This window comes from Lycorma delicatula, chromosome 1, assembly GCF_047948215.1.
Source record: "Lycorma delicatula isolate Av1 chromosome 1, ASM4794821v1, whole genome shotgun sequence".
NCBI lineage: Eukaryota > Metazoa > Arthropoda > Insecta > Hemiptera > Fulgoridae > Lycorma > Lycorma delicatula.
The window spans coordinates 176,201,903-176,222,478 of NC_134455.1; the positions used below are offsets into that span (position 1 = coordinate 176,201,903).

The window sequence follows — 20,576 nt, forward strand, 5'->3', positions numbered from 1 at the left end:
GTATACATGTCGTTTTCCTAAGAGCAATGAGTTTTTATTGTTGAACATTATTTTTGCAGTCGTTGTTATGCATGTGTTGTAGATGAATTTTGTGAGAAATATCTGGATGTGGCAGTGCCTAACAATTCGACCATAATGAGATTAATTGCCCATTTTACAGAATGCAAACCAATTGCAGACAAGAAGAGAACAGGAGGCCAGCCATTTTGAGTGATACTAAACTGTCTGAGTTTAAGAATGTAATGCAGCGTTCGCCTTCAAAAAGCTTGAGAAGATATCAGCGCACTATCAGGTTTCATATGGAGAGCGATGAAGCGGTTACATTATCATATTCGCAGTGTTCAGGAATTGAAGGAGGTGGATAAAAAAAGGCATGTAGTGTACTGTACATGGTTTCTGTCATTTGTTGATAACCATCAACATCTTTTCTTCACTGATGAGGAATGGTTTCACCTTAGTGGTTTTGTGAACAGAAAAAACACTAGAATTTGGTCAACTGAAAATCAACATGTGTTAAAATGAAAACTTCTTTATACTCTCAGAAAATGGGAGTATGGTGTGCCATATCATGTCATCGAATAGTGGGCCCCATTTTCTTTGAAACTACAGTGAACAGAGTTGTGTGCCAAGACATCATTACGCAGTTTATTGCCGTTCTTGAAGATAATGAATGTGATTTTATGTTTCAGCAGGGCACTACCACATGTCACACATCTAATAAAACTATGCTTCTTGCGCAAGTATTTTGGCGAACATATCATTTCTAAATTATGCTCTCACATTCACCTGATTTGACATTCCCAGATTTCTTCCTGTGGGTTTATCTTGGATAGGTATATAAAAACAGGCCACACATACTGGAGGAACTAGAGATGTACGTACAGAAAGTTAACATCAGTCAGTATACACATGCTCCACAAGGTGCCTCAAACATTTTAAAAAGATCTCATACCTGCATTACTGACTGGGACAGTCTTTTTGAGCATATGTTGTGAAAATAAATAAATCTAAGTATTATTACTTAATGTCTAATTTTTTTTATTACTTTGATGTGCATGACTTTTGGATCTCTCTGTATTACATACAACATTCATCTTCATCAAGTGTATTAAACCTGTGCACTCATTTTGTTTATCTGTAGAATATCTAAGTTGTTAAATTTTACTGTATTTGGTAGTAGCTGGCTGGCTCTGTGCTTGTGTTATATAAACAAAGCATACACAACATGCTTAACATACAAAAACATACAGCAGTTAAACTAATTAAACAGCTTTGTTCAAATCTAATATATGTTTTAGCCTTATCTCATCATAACTTAATTTTGTAATGCCTCTTCAATTCTTATTCTAACAAATGTTGTTCTTAATCTTATCCCATCAAAAAATCAAATTAGTACAGAGAATTTGAAAGAAAATCACATTTTATAAATGTAAAATATTAAAAATATTAAAAAAAATTACTTTCAATACTCAGAAGTGTAGTGAAATCTTAAAAATAAAAACATGTAGTTATGATAGAGATAAAATCAACTACATGTCACCAATAGTCTTTTTATCAGTTGATGAATTATACAGCTTCGGCAAAAACAACTGCTTTGTATTTGTACTGTACTTGTGTATTTTTCTGCTTATTAATATTTAGCAATAACAAAAATTTAATAAAATACCTGAGCCCACTATTAAAAACAAAAGGAGTTTATTTTATGGATCTGCATGATCAGGTACAAAGAGTAAAATTATTATCAAATGGGACTGGGTAATCCAGCCAAATGTAAAGTAAAATAACACCCACTAGTGTTGCTAATCTATCACTTTAAACATTGGTAAAAAAATGTTCATTGAATTTGTTTGTTGTTTTCATTAAGAATTAATTGATCTTTATCTACAAATTTCACAGCTAATCATTTTGGATAATAAAATGATTGATTTCATTTTTGAATTCATTTGCAAAAATTATATTTTCAGATTAATATAAACTATTTTTTACTCTTTTTCTGTGAGATTAGCTTTAAAGAACTAAGATAGATTCATGCATTGATCAGTTAAGCCATGTTAAGTTGGCTTAAAATGATAACAATTTGCAAAAAAAATAAGATGATTTAACTAACAGGCATGACTGATTCTACAACCTATATGTAAGTTGAATAATATTACAGCAAACTTATTCATTTATGCTTTTACCAGTCACATTACTTTAAAATGATAGCAGATTCCTATGTATAAAAATATCAGTTTACCACATTTATTATTGAACATTCAATTGGTCCAGTTATAATAAAATATAAATTAAAAGCCTAAGAATATAAAATTATTTTGGCATGTTTCTGTAACCTCATTTGATCTAGTCACTACTTTCATCATTTTGATATGAAATGCTAGGCATCAAAAACACTTTGACTTTATTTTGTATATTGATTTCTGTCTGTATTAAAAAAATTGTTTGCTTCTGCTTTGTAACTTAGACTATCAGTTTAGATACTACACTTACAGACATCAATATCATTACACCAGAATTAAGAAACCCTAGCTTATGAAAACATCTTAAATCTAAATTAGTGTAAAATATTTTCATGTGTATTGATCATAAAATAATATGGATATGGATGATAAAATAATAATGAGTGCCTGTTTGACTGATTAAGCAAGTATCAACTGTGATGTATAAGATAACTAGGGTAAAATCATTCTCCATATTTACTAATATCATATTTTCATCTGAAATATAGTACAATTGACCTCACAAGTCAGAATGAGTTTTCAGATCATTGTTTATACCTGTAATTGCATAATCATGATTACTGATTCAGAAAGTTCCAAGCATTTATATTGATATATGCAAAACGTTTGTTAAAAAATAAAATGCTCTTTTACTCTTAAAAAAATAAACAATATCCACATTTATCAGACCAGAAGACAATTAAAATGTTTTAATTTTTTTAATACAATATTTCAACATAAAAGAACCTGTTATTATGCTTTCGTTAATGATTAATTTTAATAATTTTAATTAACGTTTTCCGAATGGTTATTTATTTTGTATTTTATTTAAATTTAATATTATTAGATATTTAGTTCAGTATTATTTATTTATGTACTTGTTTATTAAAATGGGCTTCATAAATTTCAATTTTTTTATTTTATAATTATTATGTTCTTTTAGTGATGCTCTGATCAAGGTTTACCTTAGTTTCCCTTGATCTATCCAAATAATATAAATGCCTGGGGTATTTCCTCATTAATAATGCATTATTACTGTTAAGAGTAAGATATTTTATTTATTTCAAGAACTGGTGTTAGTAAAACTGTTTATTTAGTTGTCTGCAGTAAATACCTATTACAGGTATTATATTGTATATTTATTCATAAGAAATGTATTATTCTTACAAATGGTAAATAATAATGTTTATTCGTAAGATATACATAAAATATTTGTACAATAAAAATTTAATATTGTGAATCATTATGAACTGGAGTAGTAGCACCCAGGTATTTTTTTAGGTATAAATTACTAGAGGATTCTGGCAAGGGAAGTTTTCTTTTGTACCTTCACTTTAGATCATTAGTTATACGGTATATTGTTATTGCAGAAGATTTTGTATGCAGTTATTTGAGTGAGGTATATGAAATCATGTGTTTTTTCTTTAAATCTTTAGCAGCATAAGTGCTTATGGTCATTAGCTGTTAATAAATGGCTTCAGTGTGTAATAAAACTACAAAATGGTTTTTTTAGTGATTTATAGGAACCAGTTTACTTTAAAATTGTCATGTTAATGGCCATCTCTGTCGTCACAAAATTACAAAATTTTTGGACCCATATCTTTGTGATTATTGGCCGTTTTTCAACTGATGTATTTTTTATTTTAAAAACTAGAAAAAAGATAATTTTTTAATACGCTGGATAAGTGTTTATGTACTAATTAAAAACAAACATTGTTATCAGTGTAGAGTGATATTTAAGATTGAAAATAAACTATTATGGAATAACAATATGATGTATTTAGATAAAAGTCCCTCTCTCCCTAACCATGTTGGTGCAGAATCCATTTTTTTATGGACACTTGTTAGTCACTTCAACTGTGTTAAAAAATTAACATAAAACCAATACCCCCTTGTGTTTTTGTTTGGGTTAGACTCTTTTTTTAAAGATAAGCACTTGTTATATTTTTATATTGATAAATTGTAATCTACTAATAGCAGAATAATTCCATATCCAGTCACATCATTTCCTAGGGGACCTATTAAGTTTAACATTTCTCTAAGTGTTTTCTATTATGATTAAAAGAATGTGTAGAAAGATTAACAGATGTGTAAAGCATTGTAAAGTGATAATAATTATGCTTAAATTAATTATGCTAGATTATGCTTTTTTATTGTAATGAATTACTCATTTTATTGTATAAAAGAATATATTTATTTTCTTTTATCACACAAATTATTTGTAGAATATCATGATAAACTTCAGGAAATGATTGTTTATCAAAGTTAAAAAAGGTTTCCACTAAACATAGACCTAAAACTGGCTTAATTTTCAGTCTATATGTTTTCATATCATTTTTACCCAAAAAATTTATCATTTAGATAAGATATTAAATCCAAATTTGGGTTATACATTTTATATATCACCTTTAAATGGTATTAGAAAATATAAATAGTTTTTTGTAAAATCTTCAAAATTTATTTTTTAGTATTTAAAGCCAAATTTCTTAATTATTTAACAAAAAAAAAATTTAAGAAATTTGTAGATTTTTAATGCTTAAGATGATTCATCACTCATTTATTGCGGTAAATAAAATAATAATAGAAAAGTTAATTTTTTCTAGATATATTCCTGGTGAAAAATTCCTATGGGTATAATAAATTAAAATTTATTCTTTAAAATTTTTGGATATATTATTACATGTTGTTAATAATAAGAGCTACTGAGGTACAGACTGAACTTGCTTAAATTTTTCAGAACGTTACTAAGTCGTTGATTAGATAGTAGCTCAGTTGTTTATTTATATGCCAGATTAATGGCACTTAGGACATTGAATCCTAGCCAACATCCTTTAACTTCTTTAAAGGAGTTCATTGTTTAACTTCTACTACTGCATTTTGTTTACCTCAGTTGTAAGCATTTTAGCAGAGACTGGTAATCCTTCCCTCTGACAACGAAAATAATGACTTTCTTATTAGGTAACAATGACTTACTTGGACCATGTAAAGACACAACCTCACTACTTTATGATATTGTTTACAGGAATTTCTGAGTGGTCATTTCATAAAGTATTCTCATTATTTAAAGTCCCTATGTGTTAAGCTCAGTGTATATTTACAACTGTCAGCTATTTCGTGTTAGAGAAAGTGCTTACCCACTTTGGGAATTTCATTGTCATCTTTAACTTTGAAGAGATACTTAGATGATGATGCATCAGGAATTTTGAAAGGAATTTTTCTCAAGTGAATCCACAGTAGTGCTTTGCAATGATGGGTCTAAAGATGGGGTGATTCTATTATTTGTTTTCAGCTTTTAGTTTGTCACAGAATCTATAAGTTTGGTCTATTAAGTTAGGATATGCCTCATTAATGCAGCATATTTAATACCAAATTGCTATGCTCATGGTCTTTCATCATGCTACAGATAAATTCTGCCGTATTCTGTTATGATTCACTAATTGCTCTTCAAGTATTATTGAAATTATTCACTACTATCTAAGAACTGCAGGCATTCACACATCTATTTTATTTTGCTTCTCAGTAAATAAGAGTACATGGGTCACTTGTTACTGGGATGTTTCTAACCATGAAGTATAACTTAGAAGTTATACTCTATCGTCTGTAACCCTTGGATAACTGCTGCTTAACTATGTGCCACATTTTACTTTATCTATCTATACAGAGAGGTGAAAAATTTTGCATTTTAAAATTTATGTTCACCGGTTCATTTTTTCTTCAGTTAAATTCATAAATCATTTTCCCACATCTGGCATGACTTTTGTAAACATTTGTGAATTATGTATAAACTAGCGGACCCAGTAATGCTTTGCTATTGTTAGATTTGAGTGTATAATAATAAATTAAATGAATAGTAATTAAATGATAAAATAGTAATGAATAAATTAAATGAATGAAATAAATTATAATAATAGATTAAATGAATACAGTTGTTAGTTCGATAAAACATTAAAAACTGAACATTATGGAACTTCACAAAATTTAACCTTTCACTTATCCCTATTTCCGTTTTTATTATTTCTCTTTTTCTCTTTCTCCTTTTTCTCCTATTTCCCTTTATTATTTTTTCTCATTTTCCTTTTTTTTCTCATTTTTTCTTGTTTCCTTTTTTCCCATTTTCCCCTGCATGTAAATCAGTTCAGTAGTTTTTAATTCTATATACATATGAGCATTTCCTTTATATATATATATATATATATATATATATATATATATATATAATGTGTATAGAAGAAGAAAGTCTGTATATTTGTTTGTTTTTCATAAATATCTCACCACCTAGCAGGTAACTGTTTTTGCAAAAATGTTTCTTTTCACGTAACTAATTTATTTTCTGAATATGAGCCAAATCAAAAAAATAAATACAATTTTTCCAAATATCTCAACCCCCAGCGCCACCTAGCAGATCAAAACTAATTCAGAAACCTTTGCGGGTGTGTGCACACAACAACTCGCCAAAGTTTCACATTTGGATGAGTGGTATAGGAACGCAAACAGGACAAACAAACAAACATTCATTTATATATATATATATATAAGATTAGGATGTGCATATATGTTTGTGTGTAATAATGATTGGTAAAAAATCAGGAAATTTTGGACTGATCGAATGATTCTTTTACTACTATTTTTTTCTTTTTATAATTGAAGATAATCATAGGTTAGAATTAATGTTTACAGAGAGCATGTCTTGTTCTACATAACAAATTGGAAAATGCAAATGAAATATGTTTTTTTTATTTTGAACAGAGTACAATAATTCTACACATAACATCTGAGGAAGATGCTGTGTATTGAAACAGCTGTCATTTTTTAAATAGATCTTTTCCACTTTTCATTACTTGTGATCAACCACTTCAGAAAGGTTGATTTCGTTACATTTCAGTAGAAATTTGCCGATAGAAATTTGATAGAGTAAATTTTTGTGAGTCAGATCATGTGGCACTCGGAGGTTGAACTTCTTTTTATAGCCAACTTTCTCCAAATGGTTTAACACTGGTGATATTGATGTTTAGGTCACTGACAATGTCATTATTGTTTACATGGTGGAGTTCCTTGACTTTTGCCAGAATACACCAACACCGTCTAGTGTGCAAAAGGTTTAATACTTTTTAGACTACATAGTACAATACACAGAGTAACATACTTTCCTTTTTGTGATTATCTTTAATTCACAAATCATTAAACAGACAATTGAAATTTGAATAAAGTTATCTTTTTTATTTCAGAGAACATTGTTTTATACCCTTTTACTAGCATAACTTTTTCTATTATTTTCTTTTAATTATTTTAAAAAGCATTTAGTAAAAACAGTAAAGGAAATAGAATTGCAAACAATTTTCTCAAAACCTTTTTTTTTCTAAAGGGGCTCCATCTTGTGCAAATTAAAAAAAAATTGAATTTTAACTGAGAATTTCTTCTAGGAAGTAAATAAGATTGGTATCTATCTTATTCATACTTTTATATAAAAAAGCTAATAAAATTTATAAATCACGACAATGACTGATAATTTTAATTTTACACAACTTTTTATGGTTAGCAAATTTATTTCTTTATCTATTTTAACTGATGATATGTTAAAAGTCATCTAAGGGTGTAATGCTTAGTGTGAGTTTCATGTTAGTAAGAAAAAATAATATAAAAGTGTATTAGAGTGAATAAAATAATGTCAAATTTTATTTATATTTTAAGTTGGTTACACTGAGATGTAGCAGTAAATATTTTATTCTGAATACATGTTTTTCTTACAAATTGTGTTCAATTTCTCTTATAGGAAATAAAAGAAGAATCAAAACATGGCAAACACAAACCTTTTTTGAAATACCATGTTATAGAACCACCAGAAATGAAATTAGAAAAGGACTCTCAATCTGTAAGGGTGTTTTTTCTTTTTAAATAATGAGATAAATAGTTTTATAGATTTTTTATTTTAATGTTTCATTCATTATACTTCTATTAATGAGAAACATGGCATCGTCTAACAAATTAACACATACAGTGGAGATTTTAAACTGTAAAATTACTCCTAAACTATTTTAAGGATATTTCCAGTTAATCTATACAGATGTAACCCAATCCTGATATTTGGTTTGTTTAAAATACTGATTTACACCAAACATTTGTTTTGTGTTTTTGTATGAATGATGAAACTAAAGAGTATAAGATATAACTTTTTTTTTGTTCTGCGGTAACAAAACTAGAATCATGTTTCATGATGAGTGATTTGGGAGATATAATATCTTGATGGAAATGTGAGTGTAAAGAAGTGTTTCTATAACTGCAATTGAACTCGTTAAGTAAAATGTAAAAATATTGACACAGTTCCAGGAGTATGTTTGTGATTATCAAAACAAAACTATTATAAATATACCACACTAATATTCCACGTTGAATTTGTTAAAAAATTTTAATCCTTTTCATTTGTCACTTTAAGCTTTACAGAAACAATATTGAATATTGTAACGCTTATTTTTTTTACATATTTTATAGCATTGATATTTTTGAAACAATACTAACAATGTAGCTTTTATTGTTAGTCTTCAAGCAAACTTTGCCAATGCCTTAACATGGTGAAGTTCTAATGTTAAAAATTCTACATCATTCAAGTACAGCTTAGATCTTTTTTATTTATGAAGTATTATAATTGAAGAATATGATTTCTGCCTTGTAATTTTTATTTACTCAATATTTAGCACAGAGTCAAAGATCTCAATGTTTTCCACAGCTAGAAGCTAATTCCACATTAAGATTGCTCTTAGAGAAAGATTAAATGCTTTTCAACATATTGCTAAAACAGCTCTTAAATAGAGCACTGTTGAATCTAAAGGACTCTAAACAGACTGAATTAATAACAGTCTCACCCCATCCTGATGTCCCTGATTAGCAGGAGATTTAGCATTGCCAGTGTTGCCAGTCTGCATCCTGCTTCTTAATGACAAAAATAAGGAAAATGAAAATAAAAAAATTGAAAGTGCAGAAAAGATTTGATTTTTAAACAGCATATGATTAGGTAGTGAGGTAGTAGTATGAAAAGAAATTGCAGGGTATTAAGTGAGGTAGAAAAGTCTGCAAGTTCAGCTCACTTGGTCAGAATTGAAAAAGAAGTGCTGCGATTTGAAAAGTAGAAAATTTTTAATTTTACATGTCTTAAATATTCAATTTATATTTAATACTTAAGTTTCTATTTAAATATATAATTTTTCTTAAATGTATTAATATTTAAGGCATTCCTTAAATATTAGTATAGTCTTAAGAGGATATTTTTCCTTATTTCAAATTCATATTTCTGAATCAACTATGCGAGATGAAACACTAAAATTTGTTGAAAATATTTACCTCAACAGTACTCTGTAATATTTATGTTTAAGAATTTTCTATAAAATTATTCCTCAAAGGATTAGATGGGATGATAGTTACATTCTTCGTGTAGCTTCTGAATCTTCATAATAAAATCTTATAATTCAGCATGGATGACAACATTTTATGAAAACACAAATTGAGTTTTTTTTCTAAAAATCGCCCCTAAAAGGGTAAAGCTAATTTAAGGAGGGATTTCATTGTTCCCATACATTTTGCAATATAAACCAGAATTCATATTTTAGAAAACTAGTAATATCTAAAAACAGTTTAAGGTTTTCCTTGTATTTTAAGCACCCCTAAAATACAAAAGGTTTTTAAGTACAAATTTCTTAATCGCTGTAGATATTTCTAATTTTTCACAAATTATCTACATAATGATATAAAAATGTATTTCAGGATCTCTAATTAAACCATCTTAAGGATGAAAAGTGGATATATATGTTTTATAGTTCCAGCTTGCATTTTGAAACTTGAGTAAGAACTCTGGTTCAGGGAAGATGTGTTGTTGATCTACTCTGTGTTATTGATAGTTTTGGTTGGTATTTTCGGTTATTTTTTTTGATTGGATGATTGGCTATGATGGATAAAATATTGGTGCATGATATAAAGTGATAGATTTGAATATTGGACATCGGACTCATTTTTTATAAGTGTTTTTGTTACATCAACCTTATTGCCATAGGCAATAAGGTCTATTATTGAGTGTTTGTTTGCTTTGCAAGGCAGAATAAGTTAGTTATACACATAAACAAGGACTTTGAAATTTTTTCTGCTATTCACTGGTGAACAAAATTTCTAAGTCAAATATCGCTATTATGTGAGAAGTTACATCACTGCTGGGAGAGGATGTTCAGTTAAGAACTACGAAAGCGGCACTCACAAGGAGGAGGCAGGTTAAGTTCTTTCACTTCTTGAAGGACAAAATGATCAGTTACAGATAAGAATAAAAGGATCACAAAGTGCAGAGCAATTTTCAACATCCTTTAGAGACAAGACATCTGGTTTGCAAGTGGATATGTTAATGAGAGGTGGATGGCAAACTACAGTGGTTATTAAAGATGTAGATGTAGAGACAACTGAACAAGACCTCGAGGATGCCATATAGCACAGGTGTTGGAGCAAGAGGATTTCCGTATATCCTCGGTGCGACCTGCTTATGGTGAGATAGAAAATGTTTCTGTAGTTACAATACTACGCCAACAAGTTGACAGAGCAAAGAATACAGATTGGCTAGGTCCATTAGGACCTACATTTGGGAAGATGTTGATTGGTGCTATAGATGCTGGGGCACCGATCATAGAAAAGTGAGTGTAAGGGTCCTGACAGATTGGAATTATACTTTAATTGTGAGGGCAAAGGGCACAAGATTGCATTGTGCTTAGAGTCCAAGAAGTGCCTAGACTGCGGGAAGGGGGACCATCACACTGGAGAAGTGCCATGCAATTCAACCAAGAATGATTAAAATGATGGTAGCAAAGGATCAAGGTGTTGACCTAATGGTAGCTACCAAACCAAACAAATATGTTGCACCAAGGGCTGGTTGGTGCTCTGATAGCGAAGGAGATGTCACTATTTTCAGTGTTAGTGGCAGGTTAGCATAGACCCTTCTAAGTCACGGCAAAGGACTCATAGCATTGGAACTGGCAAATGCAGTTGTCATCAGAGCATATGTTTCACCAAACATAGAGTTTGGTGCATTCGAGGCATTCATGGACATGATATACGGGATAATAATATCTCTCAAATCATAACAGGTAGTAGTACCACGATCCGTCAAGTGTTGACTGAATTGCTCAGTCATGGGTTGTTATTGTTAACAACAAAATAACATGCCAGACTAGGGGACACTTATTGGTGTTAGATTTAAGGGGTCAAGAGGGTAGGATCAAAATTTAGTCATTTGGTGGAGTCCTTCAGGATCTGTGCTGGGGACCTGCTTTGGGTCCTAGCTTATGATAGTGTTCTCAGTTTCAGGCTTCCAGAAGGTTCAGCTGCAATAGCCTATGCTGATGACCTTGCTCTCTTAATCCATGGCAAGGCTGAAGAAGAGGTTGCAGTGAGTGGAAATGCTGCATTAGCGATGGTCAATGACTGGTTAAGAAAATGTGATTTAAAGTGTCAGATGAGCCACATATACTTTGATGACCAGCCAGAGAATGATTACTCCTATTGAGCTGAAGATTGATGGCCACTCGATTCAATACAGGCCACACGTAAAGTATCTGGGTGTCACATTGGATAAAAATTATATATTCATGGAATATATCAATTAAGAAATTTAATACATCGTCAACACAGAGTGCCTAAAATGTCAAGCGAAGGTTGGTTATGTCAGTGATTACCTCCTCAAAGCTATATCATGCACCAGTATGGGGTGCATCAGCAGCCATAAAGCGGAATTTAAATAGAATGCAGAAGGTTCACAGAAGATTGTTGTTGGGTGGTATTTTCTTACTGTATTGTATCGTACAAGGTGCTATGCATGGTTGCCTCTATACCACCGATTGAGCTTCTAGTTCAGGAAAGAATAGATATCTATAATGGTGTTCCCAAAGGCGAGCGAAGAAATAGAACAGTGGATGACTGGAAGAAGAAGTGGAGAGCAGAAGAAGGTGTTGCCGCATCGACCAAGAGACTAATTATTTGATTTACATGCTTGGCTTGGAAGAATCCACAGTGAGACCAGAATCTTGTAATGACCAAATCATTACAGGTCACGGTGATTTTGAAGAATAATTCTTCAAAAATAATTCTTTGAGGAGATTTGGGAGAAGGGATTTTCTTCCAGATGTATGTTCTGTGTACAACCAGGTACAGTCAAACATACAGTTTTCATATTCCTGAGGTGGGAGGTTAAAAGATTCCGGGCTGGTATATCAGGGCTAACACCAGAAACCCTCATAGATTATATGTTGAATTCTTTTCGAACAATAGAAGGCAGTTGAACTTTTTGCGACAGATGTGATTAAACAAAAAGACAACAAGGGGAAGTTCAGGGGTTATTAGTCAGGGGGGGGATAGCCCCTACTGCAAAAGCCGGCATGGTCCGATGTGCCAGTCTCAATGAACGGCTGGAGACTCCAGGGGTTAGTGTAGGTTGACCAAAATGCTGAGGATGTTTCAGCATCCCAAATTTGAGTGGGCAAATCACCCTCAAAAGAGCTGGGGTAAATAACACCCTCAAAAGAGCTGACCAGCAAGCCAACCTGCCATGCCGGATGTACAGCCGGTAGGTGGGGAGGCTCATTAGAGTAAACTCCCCTATACTCCTCTGGATACTTGGATACTCCCTCCTGGATTGCTGACTTATGTCCTCCAGTTTGGACTGATCCAAGGGAGCAAGGGTGAAAAAAAAAGCTTATGTTTTTTTTTTTTAAATTGTTGGAAAGATTTATCAAAAGCATCTTATGAAGAGAATAACTAGCATCTGATAGTTAAACATTCATTCTTCTCTTTTGACTTCGACTACATAAATTGTATGTTGATTTGCATGTATGTATGTAATGTTTCTTGAACTTGAAAGACTGTCTACAAACAAGGATAGTTGAGAAATTAACTATTTATTTTGGATGAAAAACAATATTTCAGCTTGTTTGATTATACTTCAATATTTTATGGTAATATATAAAGATATTGGTGTTTTTTTTCCATTGTATAAAAGTTTACTTCTTACTGATCAGCAGAGTCTGTATAAGAACTACATCACTTCTAACCCCTGAAGTTTCATCACCTTTGATATTCCTTCATGAAAATTCCATTAGTAGTATATAAATAAATATAAACTCCTTGGCAAGAAAATCATTTTTATTGGGTTCACTAAACTTTGGAATCTAATTCTTTGGGTCCTTATCCAAAGAATCAAATTACAAAATAAATAGAATACAAATACTTATGAAACTAGGTTACCAGATTTATATTACAATATAAATCCTAGTTTATGTTGCAAAATGAATGGAAACTATGAAATTCCTCCTTAATCTAGCGTCACCTTTTTAGGAATGATTAAAAAATAAACAAAGTTGTTTTTTCATAGAATGAAATCATCAGTGCTCAATTATAAGATTTAGAAGGTATGTAAAGAGTGTAACTTTCATCCCTTCTAATCCTCTTAGCAGGACATTTTCACACGCGCTACAAATCATTCATCTCATCCTCTGAAGCTATACATAACGGTGGTTCCGGAGGTTAAAAAATAATCCACTTAGTGATCTTATAGAAAGCTCCTAAACTTAAAGTTAATATTACAGAGTACTGTTGAAGTAATATCCCCAACAAATTTTAGTATTTCATTTCTACAATGCCCTTTCCTTTTAAGGACAGATATTGTCACCAGGTTTGGCAAGGCTAAAGTTTTATAAATTTTCACCGTAGACCCATCTGATTAACAAGAGAAAAATTGATATATTGCAATGTTAAATTTTTTTGTTTAAAATACGTTCTACTATCAAGGACAAATAAAAAATTTAATGTTGTTGAAGAGACATATCTATGAGTATTAAGCAAGTTGAATTGCTCTGTTTTGCTATCTAATAATGCAATTAGAAATTAATTTTACATGTTTGCTCAAATATACTGCTTTGTTGTTTCTGGTTACCCACTAGCTTATAACATACTATCGTGTGTTTCATGGCTTGATCAGGATATTGAGAGATTAACAATTTAAGAATGTTTATATAATTACAATTTATTAGTTTCAGAACATAAGTAAAATAAGACAAATCAATAATAATAACAATAATAATAATGACAGCAGTAATAATAATAAACAAATAATAACAATAAATTACTGTTGTGGTTGTGTAAATCACAACCACAACAGTAATAATAAATATCAGTAATACTAATAAACAATGATTATTTATGAAATGGAATTTAAAGTAAGGTAAGGTCAGGATTTATTTACAGGTAGTTAAATATTAGAAACCAGAATTCAATCCCATTAACAAAAGACATTACCATGATTACTTATATTTACACCTTTGTAACATTGTATTGCTATGAAGATAAGATTAGTCTAAAGTTCTTTCCTCTTTCCTTTTTAACAAATAAAACTACCCTATACTTTATGAATGAATTTAACACTTTATTCCTTTCTCTAATTGTGTATAGTAACTTACCAAACAACCTCCTGTAGTCTCCCATTGTCCTTACTGGAAGTACTTGTGACGTCACCTTACACAATGTACAAACACGTACAATGTTGCTTCAGACTCCTCGTCAAAACTGAACTCAACTCATCTTCCCTGGAGTATTTATATTCCTATCCTCTTTATCTGCAGAACCAGATCAAAGTTGAAGTGTGAGAATGATCTTCAGAGCCTTTTTCCATACATTTCTACCTTGGTCTGGTATTTCTTCTCATGGAACATCTGTGGTGGGTGTTTCAGTGGGGAGTATTACAATGATAATAAGAGCAATTGTTAAACAAACCTGTTAGCCATAGAAAAAGGATTACTTTTAGTCCCCTCCTGGATTCCGACCATTATATTTTCTACAACTTTCTTCTTAATTGGCAGAAGTCTGTTACTCAGGTCCGTTTTATCGGTCTTGTTACAATACTTAAGAAGAGGCCTGTTAGAATTAAAAGCACATTGTAAAAACTTCTAGTGACAACAGAAACTACTGTACAAAATTTCAGTTGACTTCCTTGTAGAAGTAGCAACCTTGCTAATTCTCTGTCCAGGAAGTATTAGTGTGTTCACATCACTCTTCATTTTATACAAAATTTAAAGATTGTAATGTAGAGGATTCTTATGTAAACAAAACACATTTAACAAATAGATATTTTATTTTTCACACCATGTAATCACAGTATATTTAATTACAGTTTTTCCAACAAACATTCTCAAAACTGAGCAAACTGTAATGAATAATACTTGTTTTTATCAAGTTCAAAAAAAGGTTAATGTTTAATGTAGGTTAATGTAGTAAAATATATATATTATTAGTTTATGAAAACTAAAAAAGCATGATAACTGTCTCTTAAGCAGATTAATGAAAAGATTCTGAAAAATTACTACCTTTTACAGTTTGAAAAAATGTTAAAGGTGTACAAAGTATTTGACTATGCTTTATGCTAAATAAAATTTACATTCTTTATTTTCCACACTTAGTAAAATGTACAATAGTAGATTTTTACTTTTAAGCATTAATAAAAAGGTAACCAATAATTTAATTGTAACACATATTTAATTTAAAAGTGCTATATTAGTCATTATCTTTTTTTTCAGCTGCTTTTAATTTGTTTTTAACAGCACTTTACTAAATTTTGTTTGTAATAGTAAATTTTAATCATATTTTTTAAAAGGTTTTGTTTGAAGTGTACTTATTTTTAAACTTTTTAAATTTAATGTATTATTTATTTCTATCCTAATCTTTTTTTCCCAAAAAAGTTAACAAACAATTTGAAATTATTCTGAAGTTTATTTTTTCATTTTTTTTTGTCGGTAACTAATATGAGTCAAATTAACAACAGTAATTTACTTATTATAATAAAAAAATTAAAAAAAAACAAGCAAAAATCTGACTAGAACATCATTTCATGAGTGTCCTTAGTTACAGCAATAAATTTACAGTGTAATTACGTCTTTTATGAAAATATTGGCTGTTTGATTTCAATTAGCCATGAATTTGATTATTGTATAATTTTTAAACTATTTTCATCAACCTATTAATGAATTTTCGAAGTGCAATTAAATTAATTTAGTGAATGGGAAAGCAGTTAACATTAATTTACTGGTATCAGTTTGACTCATTGCAATTCATTTTCCAAACTATCTACTCCGTCAAACTGCAAACACGTATCACATATCACTGAAAATGAGAATAAAAAATTATGTCAACCTTCATCTTTTAAATTTATGATAATTCTGTTTTTAATGAATAAATAATGATGATATACTTTATTCTAATTAACTATCCAAGAAACTTTCAATAATGCAAAACTATTTAAAAAATTAAAATTGAAAGTGAAAATTTTTAATCTTTTTCACTACCATACATTTAAATCGCTATCTTAAGTACAAGAAAGTAGTTTCATGAAGTTGAAACTTTAATTTTTAAAAAAATATTAAAAATTTTAAACCATTTTATTTTTCTAAAAAACATTCAGTAGCCAAGACAACTAAAAAGGTTATGTCAAAGTAGATCTGGTTTTTTAACCCATTGATTTTACAAACCTTATAAACTTGTTAGCCCCATGAATTAAACAGATTGATATATTGGGAAATTCAAATTGTTTTTTTAAGGTGTTATTCTGCAGCAAGTAAAAAATTCACTTGTTTCAAAGTCTGATTCCTCTTGTAATCTTATGCACTGTTTATTTCTTACCATCATAAAATATTTCAATTATTATTATAATTGAAATACTGTAATATTTGAAGCATTCTTTTTCAAAATCTTTCTAGCTTTACTGACTAGAAAAAAAGCCTGATGATGTAAAAAAGAATAATCACCTTTCAGTTTCAGCTAAAAAAAATATTAGTTTTAAAACTTTCAAAAATATTTTTGTATCTAGATCAGTTTTTGGAAAATGATGCCTAAGTTATCTTCATACCATTTGTTCTTTAAGCCCCTTCATTGAATGGGAATCTGATTGTGATCAATGTAAAACTAAATGTGCCAATAAAATCAGTATCTGACAAAATTAATTTTTCTTGAAATGAATGCCTAAATTTTGCCTATATATTGATTATACAGAGTCTTCGTATGGGGTTAGCTTAAAAAACTGGTAGCTCATCTCCATTTGTGGCAGTTAATTCTTCGTTTGTCATACATCATTAGATATGATTTTAATGAAATTTACACGGTTATTTAATATATTTACTAAGTGAAACTTACAGTGTCTTTTAATGTAAAATTAATTTAGATTTACAGTGGTAGTAATATTATTTGAAACCTCAAATTGGGTTCTGCTCCCCTGATAATTAAAACAATTTTTTATGATTTATCACATCCATAATTCATCGTGGCAAATTTTCAAATTAAGTAAACTTACAGGATATAAATCTTGAAAAAAAAGTGAATAGATTATTTTTCTATAATTAATGTTAATGGGAATTTTATTTTTATTTATTGGTCATAAAAACTTTTTTATAGAGGTATTTAATGGAGATTGTGAATAGATTGTGCTGTGTGGGAATCATGTGGGAAGTGGAAATATGTGATGACTTTTCACATCAGATACTATCTCTAGAAAAAAAAATAATAGATACAAGCTATAAAAGATTAATATTTTTATTGTGGTATTCATTATAATAAATTATAGCAATGTCTGTTACATGGTTGGATGAAATGGCTTAAAAAGTTATATTGGTAAAAATACAAATTATCACACTTTTTTCAGACAGCCTGTATAAAAATTAGATAGGAATCTCCAATCAGGATCCATGAAGGTCTTCTTAAGTATAGTCCTCCAGAGAAATATTCTACATTTATGGATTGATATTGTCAATTCATATTTTAATGCTTGCCCACCATCTACTTGGAGCAGCCATTTTTTAATTGTAGCAGGTGTTATATTTCTCAGGACAAACAGTCTTCTAAAGTGACATTCAGTCATTCAACTGATTGTCTACCTTGAAAAAGTATGGGAACTTCCATTTCAGACCTGAAATTTCTTCCATCTCTCAACTGAATGTCTACCTTAAAAATATGGAAACTTCCATTTCAAATAAAATTAAAGCACAGTGCATGAGCCTAAACACATATCAGTATGAAAGTTCTGAGGGTAACAGTAATAGTAATTCAAAGTTAGAATTCACCAACTTTGCAATGATATTATTTCTTGGTTTTAATTTCTTTGAAGTGAATTGTGATTGGATTAAAAGGCTTTTATCATGTGGGATACCCTCTGCTCATGTCTTTGCATTCTTAAGTTATACCTGTCTTCTGAATGGTGTGAAAGAGAAAAAAAATTGGAAAGGCAATCTAAGACCACGCTCAGCTGGAAATAATGATCAGGATTTTAAAAGTATATAGAAGAAACAATTTTTCACAACTGCTTGATAATAAACAAACATTCTATTCATCAGGATAACATTTTTAATGATTGCAAGAGGATCCAGAATAGTCCTTGCAGTCCTGTTCTATGCCATAATTTCTGTACCTTAATCTCGACTAAGGTGTCACTCTATTTAATTGCTACTTGACAGTTTTTATTTTATCATCACTTCTCATCATGTGAACAAATCACTTGTCACTCAAAAACTTATTCAAATTTGGAAAAAAGTGGAATTCCCATGGAGTTAAATCTGGACTGTACAGTGAGTGGAATTTTAATGCCAGTTATCCTACAACAAATTTTTATCATGCAGCTATAGAATGTCCTTTGTCAGCTGTTCATATTGTACCAATTCTGGACAGCATTTTGCAACTTCTCTGTAGGCTTGTGCAGTAACTGAAGAAATTGATTAACTTTGGTTCCTACAGGTATTCTAGCCTCAACAAGAGAAATCACAGAACAGTTGTTTCAATAAAAATATTTATTGTATATTATATGTTCATATAGTACTTCTCCCTCAGAATTACTTTTGAAAAGAATTCTTTTCAAATATTATTTGACCATTTTTCGCAATAAAACTTCAACTTAATTACATAAAAATAATTATATTACTACACAGTTTTTCTTATTCCACTAATTTCATTTTATAATTTTTGAAAGTAAAAATTCTAAATATAATAAAAATTATTTGAAAAATATTAACTAACTATAACTAAATAATTCATCATAAATTGTTTAAATTTATATTATAGATGAAGAGATAAGGACTTTTTTTTACCAAGCCTACAGATAAAAATGATTGAAAGTAGTAGTAATACTTGCATTGATTGTAAATAACTCATGGCGGAAAGTAGTGTGGAAGACCGAAACCTTTCCACCTTTCACATGCTACAAAAGTTTCTACGTTGGTAAATCACTGGGTAAATTTGAAAATTTAAATAAAAGTAGAGGATATTGTTATTACACTCAATGTATAATGGCAGAAATCTAAGTGGAAGATAAGTAGCTGATGCAAATCCTAAATGTTCGGAAAATTTTGAGGAAATTTAAACCATAAAGTCTGTGTCTGCCGACTCATATGTGCAATATGTATGTGTATGAGCTCATATGCAAAAAGAAATCTGTATTTTTCCCTTTAAAATTCTCAATTGAAAGTGACCAGAATGCAGTGTAGTTTTCTAATGACCGCAATGATGTCTTGGAAATTTTTTAATGAAAATGATTAGGGTATGCCAGGCAGTGTAGATACACCTTTTTTGTTTATTAAGCCCATTTTCCAAAGGGCGGATACCAAAATGGAAGATAATAGTTAAAAAAAGGTGTGTAAAAAATAAATGTGAATAATGTATAACACAGATTACAATGTAAGCAACAACATTTCTTCAAATAGTAGTAAATTCAAAAAAAAATATTTTACTTGTAAAATATTTTTTTGAAATACATTTTTACATACTGCTGTAAAATGTTTTTAATATAATTTAAACAACCGACTAATTTTTATAATCTCATTAAGACAAAAGTGGTTTTCAAACAAAATTTTTTTATTTACAAAATATAATTACTATTAGATGAAATCATCTCACATATTTTATGCAATACAATGTTATACATCATTGCTATCACTTCCATGCAAACTTTCATCATCATCATCATTGTTGATGACATATCGCTGACATTTCTTCCTTCAAATCAGTATCATCATCATTACAAAGTATAATTTCACTAATACTACAAGGCAGTTGATCACCAGTCAACCATAAAAATTCATATTTATTATCATTATTTAAAAGCTATCTGTGCTCTTCCAGTATCAATTGTAATTGTGTGTTGTTCAAATTTGGAGTAGCAAGGAATTTGGAACTTGTTGCATCAAAATTTTTTAAATGTTTCTATTTAAACAGTTCATAAATTTTTTATTTCATAATTTTTCAAAAATAATTTAAATTGAGCTTTATTAATTAATTAATTAATCAAGTTTTTTGCATTTATTTGAATTCTTGAAG

At 29.8% G+C, this 20,576-nt stretch overlaps 1 protein-coding gene across 1 annotated transcript in view; it reads left to right on the top strand.

The window, feature by feature from the left end:
* LOC142318221 (uncharacterized) overlaps positions 1 to 20,576 on the top strand; it is a 98,707-nt gene that overhangs the window by 8,968 nt on the left and 69,163 nt on the right. The window contains exon 4 of the mRNA XM_075354785.1: positions 7,987 to 8,085. Within this exon, the coding sequence (XP_075210900.1) occupies positions 7,987 to 8,085 (99 nt within the window). The remainder of the gene's footprint in view (positions 1 to 7,986; positions 8,086 to 20,576) is intronic.